The sequence below is a fragment of the Olea europaea genome, chromosome 8 (genome assembly GCF_002742605.1).
Source record: "Olea europaea var. sylvestris chromosome 8, O_europaea_v1, whole genome shotgun sequence".
NCBI lineage: Eukaryota > Viridiplantae > Streptophyta > Magnoliopsida > Lamiales > Oleaceae > Olea > Olea europaea.
The window spans coordinates 17,346,675-17,357,111 of NC_036244.1; the positions used below are offsets into that span (position 1 = coordinate 17,346,675).

General features: G+C 34.8%; 2 protein-coding genes across 2 annotated transcripts; one reads left to right on the top strand and one right to left on the bottom strand.

Annotated features, from left to right (window-relative positions):
• Nucleotides 1–362: 362 nt before the first annotated feature.
• LOC111398379 lies at nucleotides 363–2,918 on the bottom strand. Its single transcript, XM_023025292.1, has 4 exons — nucleotides 2,863–2,918; nucleotides 1,838–2,126; nucleotides 1,066–1,512; nucleotides 363–1,010 (listed from the first exon to the last, which is right to left on the bottom strand). The coding sequence occupies exons 1-4, from the start codon at nucleotides 2,916–2,918 to the stop codon at nucleotides 363–365; spliced, it is 1,440 nt and encodes a 479-aa protein (XP_022881060.1).
• On the top strand, nucleotides 2,830–7,587 carry LOC111399024 (SUPPRESSOR OF GAMMA RESPONSE 1-like). Its single transcript, XM_023026224.1, has 6 exons — nucleotides 2,830–2,944; nucleotides 4,793–4,934; nucleotides 5,663–5,849; nucleotides 5,961–6,448; nucleotides 6,558–6,968; nucleotides 7,171–7,587. Exons 1-6 carry the CDS (start codon nucleotides 2,937–2,939, stop codon nucleotides 7,234–7,236), a joined length of 1,302 nt encoding a protein of 433 aa, XP_022881992.1. The 5' UTR covers nucleotides 2,830–2,936; the 3' UTR covers nucleotides 7,237–7,587.
• Nucleotides 7,588–10,437: the final 2,850 nt, after the last annotated feature.

Genomic DNA, 10,437 nt, shown 5'->3' on the forward strand with positions numbered 1-10,437 from the left:
AATCAAGTTAATTAAACAACTATAGTGAGAGCCCCAACGTGTATCACCGAGACGCTGAAGAGTAATTTCTTGATTGAGACCCCGTCCGCTTAATATTTCACAACACTGAGTGATTCAAGAATTTTCAATCTTTGGTTCTCTCGAATAAGGTCACTCCGTTTAGCTGATCCTCCAACAATATTCACCAATCTATGTACTGTAGTGAAGAAAGTTTCAATCTTTGGATGTTTTTGTGCCACAGTTACAAGAGCTAGTTGAAGTTGATGAGCAAAGCAATGAATGTAGTAAGCACTTGGATTTTCTTTCAAAATAAGTGCTTTGAGGCCATTATACTCACCTCGCATGTTACTAGCTCCATCATATCACTGACCTCTCAAATTAGATATGCTTAAGCTATGCGTTGAGAATAATTGATCAATTGCAACCTTAAGTGAGGCAGCTGTGGTATTCAAAACATGAATGACACCAATAAAATGTTCCAATATACACCCATTCTTCACATAACGAATAACAACTGACATTTGCTCTTTCACAGAAATGTCTCGAGATTCATCAACTAAAATTGAGACGAAACTATCACGAACATTTTCGATAATCACATGTAGACATTCAGAAGCAATAGCACTTACAATATTTTTTTGCACTCTTGGTGATGTTAATTTCAAATTTTCAGGTGCATTTGTCAAAGCAACGGCCTTAATCTCAGGATTATGATCACACAACCAATGCAATAGTTCAAAAAAGTTTCCTTGATTGTTTAAATCTTCATATTTATCATATCCACAAAATGCCATCCCTTGTCGTAGAAGAAATCGAACACACTCAATTGAAGCATTTAATCGGATTTGATAATTTGTTCGAGCTTGATGCGATTGTTTAACGAGACAAGATCGAATACTTTGTTCTTGATTCTTGAACAATTCATATTTGACCCAAGCTTGATTGTGTGCACTACTTGAAGCCCCACCACGTTTTCTTATATTCTTTCTTTTTCCAATTTGAGAATCTGCCTTTAACAAATAAACCATCATTCAAACCGAAAAGATAACAATAAAAGCAAAAAACTGCATCCTTTGCTATACTGTATTCCAACCAAGTGGGATGCTCATTATGCCATGAAACACAAAATCGTCGGTCTATTTTACCTATTCTTGTGAGTGGAAATATATGATTGCGAGGCTGACAAGGACCTCTTTGCATATATGCTCTTTGAATCACATCTCGAATATTAACATCATAATTCTGTATTGGAACTCTCAATCCAGCATCAGAGGGAAGCTGTGCAACATCAACATCCCCAACATCTCCAATATCCTCAACATTTCCTCCACTATCCCCAACATTTCCAATATCCTCAACATTTCTAACGTCTCCAATACCCCCAAATCCAACATCAATATCTCCAACGTCTCCAACATCAACATCTCCAACGTCTCCAATACCCTCAACATCAACATCAACATCCCCAACATCGTTTTCATCAAAATGAAAAATCAACAAGATTAGAAATGCCTAAATTAGTTTATACTATTTCATACCTACCAAAAGTCAGACAAAGTTTCAATCTTCCCAAATCAATATTATCAATAATCATTTTACATATAAATAAGTAACAAAGCCCTAAATCAGAAAAGGATCAATTTCCTAATTCAAAGCCCTAAATTAGAAATCCCTAAATTAAATTTATTGGGCAGGAACAGGAATCATAATTGATTAATTGTATTGTAAATAAATCCAAATTTAGAAATAGGAACTAACCAATGCAGAGGCAGCAGAGTAGTTACGGTTATGGAGAATAATTCAAAGAAAAAATTTGAGTAAGTGTAAAGCTTCTAACCTTCAAGTCAGTAGAACTGGAGTCCGCCCCTGACTGATTGTCGGAGAGATTGACGGGTCGCCGGCACTGGCGTCGGCTGTTGCAGTCGCATCTCGCATGGAGGCGGTCCAAGTAGTCGACTGGCCGGCGCGTGGGAAAGACTAAAGAAAGGCAGTCAGGGTCAGGCAGAAACGACTGGCTGCAGGGGCAGGGACGGAGCGGTGGCCGGTGGGTGAGTGCTCTATGCTTCAATGGTGGGAGTCGCTTTGCATTTGTGCGAGAGAAAAGAGTCGAGAGAGAGAGAGAGATACTGCAGAAGCAGGGAAGAAATTGTGAGTGTTGTTTTGACTATTTTGAGTTTTGAACTACTAATATTTAACAAAAAAAAAAAAAAAAAAACCTTAAAAGCTAGGGGGTCAATTGACCCTACATGCCCCCCCTCTCAAATCCGCCAGTGTGTGTAGCATAATCATACCAAGGATGACAACGATCATCTTTCTATTTCAATTGAACAAATAACTATATGATCTCAAGTGGAATGTGGATGTCATTTCTCATATGAAATATCTTTGGATTTTTTCTAGACTAGTGAACAAGAATTTTGTTATCTAAATGCTCGATCTATAGGCAAATACAAAGTGTATATATAAGTTTTGTAATTTTAAGTTTTTGGACCGTTAGCAATGCAGTAGTCGTCTTTTTGATTTAGTATCATGTAGTTGGACTAATTTTCAGGAGTGCAACGATCTTATAATGCATTTTGGGTTGAAAAAATAAAAACAAACCGGCGCTAAATATACATAAATTTCATGCACTATCATATTAACAACATGACGACTTGTTATTTCATCCACAATTGGTAATTAAATCATAAATAAAATCTTTAAAATCTACAATTGATAATTAAATCATAAATTTAAAAAAAAAAAAAAAAAAAAAAAAGCCTTTCTAAGACACGTTTTCAAATTTCAAAATCTATGACAGTATAAAAAAAGTGGGAAAATAGTATAAAAGACTACTATTCGCAATTTCTAGGTAAAGGTTACAACAGTGTATACGGGTATAAAATTAAAGGGTTCCGAAAAGAATTTGATGCTTTCATTTCTGGATTCACTCTCTCATGGCTAGGTATTTACGCTCTATATCTCTATCGTTCTTACTCTGTCGAATCGGAAATTGATAGTTACTTGGATTCTGTTGTTAGGAGGAAAATCGGGTATATCGTTGAAGGTTTTATTTAAATTTTCTGGTCTTGAATAAAGAGTTAGTTCGAGTTTATTTTTGTGTGTTATAAACAATTTATTGATGTAAATGATCAGGTATTTTTCTGCAGAATATGAATAATGGGCAAAAGTTTTAAGTGGGTAAGATTTTGGATCTGGGCAGTTTTGATTTAATCCATTGACAGTGCGAAATTGAGGGTTTATAACTCAATTATTGGCATTGGAGATAGCAACCTCTTAATCTCGTTTAAGGATTATTTAATCCATAAACAGTGCGAAATTGAGGGTTTATAACTCATGTATAGGATTATGTTTATTGCTAATATTGTGCTTGATGTTTTCTACTGATGCTTGACATTGCTTTCTCTAATAACCACTAAATGTGATGGCATTGAACTCCTAATGTAAGAGTGCGTTGTGCTTTCTTTAAGCTGCGTTTTGCGATTGTTGAATAGTTTTGTTTTCAAAGTGAAACTAAAAAGAAAAAACCAACAAAAAACTTCATGTAGCAGAGTCCAAGCCTATTTGGAATACATCTTAGCTTCGTCTTATTCTTGCTGCTTTTACAGTTTTCATTTTTTTTTTTTTTTTAATTTTAACTGTAGATAGTTGTGCCTTTTTCACATATGGATTGCTAGGCTATATGGATATAGTTTCTTGATGAAAAGTTAGGAAAAAATAATGTAATTAATTTTTACAAATTGTAATATTTGAGAATCACATTCATGTATTTTTTACTGCACATCTTCTTGTGATTTTTGGTTTTTTTTTCAATGTATAATAATCTTTAGATGATATTTAAAAAAAATATATATATATATCGATTTGGTTCACCACATAATTTTATAATAGGATACCCATAAATGGTTTTTCGTTACCATTTAGTAGCAAATATTTTAGTCAAATAATTTTTACTTCGTACATTTTTTGATACTATTCACGATTTCCCTTTTTCAGATCTCAAATAGAGCCAAACGCTTATTTGGCATTATTTAACATGCAGCCATTTCAGAAAATATGACAAAATAGGATGTTTTTCTCTCAAATGGTTCACAGGCGTTCCCCTTTCTCATACAAAAAGTTCCATTTATAAAATAATATCATCATTTCCTATCGCTATGAGTTGAAATTGATTCCTTATGAAATGGAGTTATTATATTTATATCTGATAACAATGGCTGTGTATAATGAGACATTTAATCATTTAGATAGAAATGTTGATTTGGGAGTTCTGTTAAGGTATATTATGCTTGATAATAATATCTGATTTGTATAAGACATCAACTTCCAGTCAATTTTAATGAAAGAAAGCAGTCAATGGAGCTTTACATATCTTATTTTCTTAAACAATATCTTCGGATTTTATAGCTTGTTTGTCACTGATTAAGTGATATTGCCTTGAATTCTATAAGACGGGGAAGTAATATGTATCTTGTTGCAAAAATAATGGGGAGAGAAATAAAAAGAAACATCGGAGGAATTTGTTGCATCTTTCTTGTCATACTGGGAGAATTGTAGGGAAAAAGTTTTTACAAACGAGGTTGTGATTTTTGTGAGGATACCTTTTTTCTCTTATGTGAACCCTTTTTGTTCTGCTTATCTAATTTTTCATGTCTTTCATGTTCTGTTAGAAACTTCTCAAGACTCAATTGAGAAATTCATCTTGTATTGCCTTTAGACCGTTTGCTATCCATCAGCATTGCTTCTGCCAGGACTTATAATTTTGACTAATTTATCTTTGGAAACCCTGCAGGCCATCATGGTTGGTTGACAGCAACAGAATTGCTACTAAAATTAGGACTGCTTCAGCTGCATCTGATCCAGCAAAAGTCAATTGGCAAAGCAATCCATCAAAATCTTGCCCAAATTGCCAATATATTATTGACAATAGTGATGTATGATTTGTTTCTCATGTATATTGTTTTGCCTCTTAATTGAATGCGCTCATATACTATACCTTCCCGTTTCGGGTTCTAGTTGAAGCTTGTACTGTCAGCTTCTTTGAAATTGGTTGCTGGACGTATGCTGGATAAGTACATCTGTAAACCCAATATTATAATTCCGCCCAATTACCAGTCTGCCCTCTCACACTCTGCAAGTTAGGGAATAATTTGCTGGGAAGTTGGGAACAAATTCGAAGCCTAAAATTTTGTCATTTTTATGTGGATTGTGAGCATATGAACTTTTTATGGATTGACCATATACTGAACGAAGACTCTTGCTTCGTGTTGATGTCATTTATATGAGCACATTAGTTTTCCACTAATATTGTAGAACAATTTTGGTTATGTTACATAATTGTGCTTTCTGCTGCTGTTTAGGAGGGGTCATTGATCCCGTTTATTAAACGAATTTGTCTTTATTGTGAATTGAATTCATAATTGCTAGACTTTCCAGGATGCTCTCTTCGTTTAGTATATCTGTGTAACTGGACTTTATAACTTTTGTCATCGGATCTACATTTACTTTACAAGTCAGCTTCTAGTTGGAACTGAATTTTGCAACACACGCTAGAATGTTACTTTTTGAAAGCAACGAAGATCCTATAATATGGTCAATTGCAAATTGGACAATAATATGTTTGGCAATAGAGCTATTTTAATACAACTTTTCTCTTTATCAGGTAGAAAATCAGTGGCCAGGTCTACCCAGAGGCGTGAAATTTGACCCTTCTGACCAAGAGGTCATTTATCATTTACTTGCAAAAGTTGGTGTTGGGAATTTGGAACCTCATCCTTTCATTGATGAGTTCATTCCAACAGTTGATGAAGATGATGGCATCTGTTATACGCATCCTCAATATTTACCCGGTACATTAAAAATTTATTGCATTCCCTTTTTGTTTTCTATATTTCCTTACCACTTTTGATTCATAATTCTTCCAGTTGTATTTAGTTTTAAACAATAGAAGTTATTTTCAGGTGTGAAGCAGGATGGAAATGCATCGCACTTCTTCCACAGAGCAATCAAAGCCTATAATACTGGAACACGAAAGCGTCGAAAGATACATGATGTTAATATAGGAGACGTTCGTTGGCATAAGACTGGTAGGACAAAACCAGTCTTCCTGGATGGTGTTCAACGAGGTTGTAAGAAAATTATGGTTCTGTATGTCAGCCCAGTGAGAGGTGGAAAGGCAGAGAAGACTAATTGGGTAATGCATCAGTATCACTTGGGTATGGGGGAAGATGAAAAGGAGGGGGAATATGTTATCTCGAAAGTGTTTCATCAGCAGCAACAAGTTAAACCAAGTGAGAAAAGTGAAGAAGCTGTTCATGAAAGCATTGATGTGATAGTTGCAAAAGTGGATCCCGTCACTCCCAAGTCTGTGACTCCTGAACCTCCTCGCACTGAAAGGAGATTCTCCAATATCAAGACAGGAGAAGAATTTTTCATTCCTAGTGTTCAGGTAAATTTACTTTTGGTTTTTTCAATTAATTATTATCTTCTAGGGGGTTTGCTGTGGTGCGTACTTGGGATATATTGTTCTTTCAATTCCAAAATTGGTTTTGTTTTAGCATCTCAACCAGGAGAATATGGAAGAGGAAGTGGAAACTCCTTCCGAACAGCCCAATAATCCAGATCACAACACAGAGAACTATGGTGATCAAGTGGAAGATAAGAATGGTGATGAGGCTGTTGATGACACGAAATGGTGGGAAAATGAGTCACAATTTCTGTTAAGTTCACAGCAACTTGTGGAAGGCCTATCTTTGTGCGAGGAGTTTCTCCAGAGCCAATCTCCAAATAGAGATGGAAACGAAGAGGGTCAAGGACTGAATCACAAAACCCTTCTATCTGGTTATGCTCGCTTAGGACCAGAGGATCTGAAGAAGGATTTGGAGGAGTGCCAAGGTTTGGCTCATGATCCATTAAATCCCGCAAACATAGAGCTTGATACACCTCCAGATTTCCGGTTGAGCCAACTTGTAAGATCTGCTGCCTCTTTGAATTCTTCTTTTTGGACTTAATAAGTATATTGTTGGCTATAAGCAAGTTATAAAATAGATTATTTTTGTATTAGTCAAAATAAGTTATTTATTTTGTAATAACGTAAGAGTTACCATTTAAGTAACCTTTTTTACTTAGTTTGGGAAAATAAGTCGTGATATTTCTCAAATACTTTTGCAGGAGTTCGAGTCACAGGAAAGTTATATAGCTTGGGGAGGAAACATATCCGGCAAGGCAATTGACTAACATTAGTTGACGTGTCGAAGGACTGCTAATTCGCGAGGGCACATTTTGCAAATCTTATTTAATTGAAGTGACGTTCTGGTGTAACTACTGCTAATTCGCGAGGGCACATTTTGCAAATCATATATAACCTATGCTACTTGCTTCTTTTTGAGGATATCAACTGATTTTGTATTTCGTGCAGTCCACGGTTCTTTTGTTAGACCAAGCTAGTTATATTGTACTTGCTCCCTATATGAGCAGTCAAAATCTGTTCAGTAATCATCCTTCTGTAGTTATGCTTGCACATAAACAATCCAATGCTCATTCTGACATATTGTGTCTAATTATGATAAGTGTACATTCTATGGGTTACATTTTGGTTGACATTGTGGGATTTCATTAAGTGTTGGGTGGGAAAGTGTTTAAAAAAAACTGCCTAATCACGTGTCGTCACATGGCACAATGTCAACCATGATGTCAAGAAGAATGAAGATGTAGCATGATTGATTTATTTATCCTCTAGTATGCCAGAAATGTTGAAGACAACATTTGAATAAATGCTTCGGAACCCCCCTAGCACGACGATAGTGCAAAAGTCGTTCCACAGTCGAGGATAAATGAACAGTATAATCAGGTTCCATCATGGACATTTAGAACTTGTTATGTGCCTTGGATTCGAATGATCAATAAGACCCATGTATTCCGAATCCTGAGAAATTGCATCATAGTTTTTGAAGTGGGGCATTGTTGAATAAATTGTGTCAAACCAGGACAAACGCACATCTTGGATGAGAGGAAAATCCATGAACCTGGACAGTCTTACAGGTCATTAAGGCTGTCTGAAAATGTGGTTCAAATAGACTACTGGGGCATGATTGCTTTAAGAGAACCTGGAATTTAATGCAAAATGTCCCGTAGATTGGAAGTCAGCTGGTTATCATAACACTATGTTTAGTGGTAGTGACTCTGTAGAGGTACATGTACCATATAAAAAGCCGGGTGGAACATGAAATATGGGCCCTCATTATGAGTTTTGAATTAGATGTGAGGCTTGTCTTGTTTAACTGACATGAATCATGATACCTCGTGAAGTCACTGACTCTGATCAATGCTCATTTGGGAGCATACAAAAATTCTGATAAATCATTGTGAATATCCTTTTCACCATTATTTGCTCAAACCTTTGTGATGACTATCGAGTGCGAATCAGAAAACTCAGCCAAGAAGGCTCGGCAGCCGGCTCGATTTTCCAAGATTAGGGAGTGAAGTGAGGGGATGATTCTTGATTTGGTACTCAAATTGACATACTTTTAAATTGTAAGTAAAGTGCATGTTACAGAATTCTCAATGGTCAACATTTACGTCGGATTTTAACACAGGCTTACACAACTGTGTGTTATTGGAAGAAGGTTTTAATGTACTATCATTCACACAACATTATTCTTCTTGCAAAGATAGTAACACAAACACCTAGGTCATGTCATTGGGGATGAGCCATCTAACTTGAGATTTAACACGGGGTCGAGCCATTACTTAGTGAAAATCATTTAACACGGGGTTGAACCATGACGATATTAAAACATATTTTGAATATATAACAAATTTGACCAACATAACATCTAGATAAAATAATTTTAAACCCTGCAATATCATTAATTTTTTTTTAAAAACGTGGGACAAAATAAAATACATCTAGATTTAACTAGAAACAGTTAGAGCCGTAAGCTAACATAATTTCTAGCACTCCTTAAAAGTCTTAAAAAAGAACCTAACCTAGTATGTCAAGGAGGAATTCAAATCGAAATTTTGTATTATCTCATGAGCAGCCACACCCACCTCGCAAGTTTATAAGAAAGTTCTAAAAATGTTGCAAAATCTAGAATTGAGAATAAGACTAAAATCGACCCGTTTCAATCTTAAAATTTAAAATTAATTAAATTATAAATGAAACCATTAAGAATAAATCTCACATCAAAAAAATATGAAACAACTAACTAATAGTTAAGAGCTTGATTATTCTTCTTAATAAGGTTGACATTGGAAGATAAAAAATTTCGAGTTTTATATGGTATTAGAATTTCATTCAACTCAAACAAGCATTTTAATCTATCCAACTAAGATATGGAATAATTAACTAATATATAAATGTTTGAGTTACTCTTCTTAACAATGTTGTCATTTTAAGATAGAACCTCAAGTTTTATTAGAAATTATTTCGACCTAGCAAGTTCGATCTAATTTGATTCAGTTTGACTAGTTCGCACCTAAACGTCTGTATGTGTATGTCCCATCCATCATCCATGGAAGAAAATATAGAAAGATACAGAAATTCATTAAAACTACAACCGTCACACTATATGTACAATCAGGGTTGACAACCACACACATGGGAGGGGGGCCAACGATAAATAAAAAAATTGTGGGCTCCCTCCTGTGAGGAGGTTGTCAATTCCGATTGTACAACTAGCAAAATTCAAACTCGAAACACCTATATGGGGCAAAAATGATAAAATCAGCAAGCAGATTATGTTGTCCAACCCAAATGATGAAAAGAAAATATTTTTAACGGACAAATCTTAGTAATTGGCAATTATGATTCATGGTTAAATCATAACTGTTGGTTGTTTACCCAATATTCTTAACCGTCTACTCTTAATCTCATTATAGTTGGTTGTGGCGCAAGCATTTCAACGGTGTACTCTTATCCCTTGTTTGGTTCTACTAAAAATATAGAATAAAATTTAAGTCAAAGTCAAGATCAACAATTGATATTAATTACATATTTTATGGGACTCACAATTTTTCAATTACACGTTTCTTCATCTTATATTAAAATCTATTAAAATTTTGATGTTTATTTAAATAGAACGGTGGCTAATCTCATTTTCTGTCTCCCTATTGCCTTCCCCGCTCCATCAGTCCATTGCATTTATGGCCCTAATTGTTTCCCATTCTTTCTCCATTAAAATAAAAAATATAACATTATCCATCATATCAAGCCACCAAATTTGAATTTCTATCTTTTGTGTGGGTCATAATGGCTAAATTTTTCATTCTCATTTTTACAAAAATGGGAAACAAACGCCCCCTATATTTGTTGAAAAATATAGATACTTTCTTCATTTCTTCTGTATTTGTGAAAAATTTGAACAAAGAAGAAAAATTGGAAAAACATAGAAGTATTTATAGAAGGAGAAAAAAGTAAAAGAAAAGAAACCCCAA

Coding starts and splice junctions, on each gene's coding strand:
- LOC111398379 (XM_023025292.1), bottom strand. CDS start 2,918: ATGAAAGCATCAAATTCTTTTCGGAACCCTTTAATTTTATACCCGTAT. Junction 1,513..1,837: donor CCAGTTCTACTGACTTGAAG/GTTAGAAGCTTT, acceptor AAACTAATTTAG/GCATTTCTAATCTTGTTGAT. Junction 1,011..1,065: donor ACAGTATAGCAAAGGATGCA/GTTTTTTGCTTT, acceptor TATTTGTTAAAG/GCAGATTCTCAAATTGGAAA.
- LOC111399024 (XM_023026224.1), top strand. Junction 6,449..6,557: donor TTTTCATTCCTAGTGTTCAG/GTAAATTTACTT, acceptor GTTTTGTTTTAG/CATCTCAACCAGGAGAATAT. Junction 6,969..7,170: donor ATTTCCGGTTGAGCCAACTT/GTAAGATCTGCT, acceptor ATACTTTTGCAG/GAGTTCGAGTCACAGGAAAG.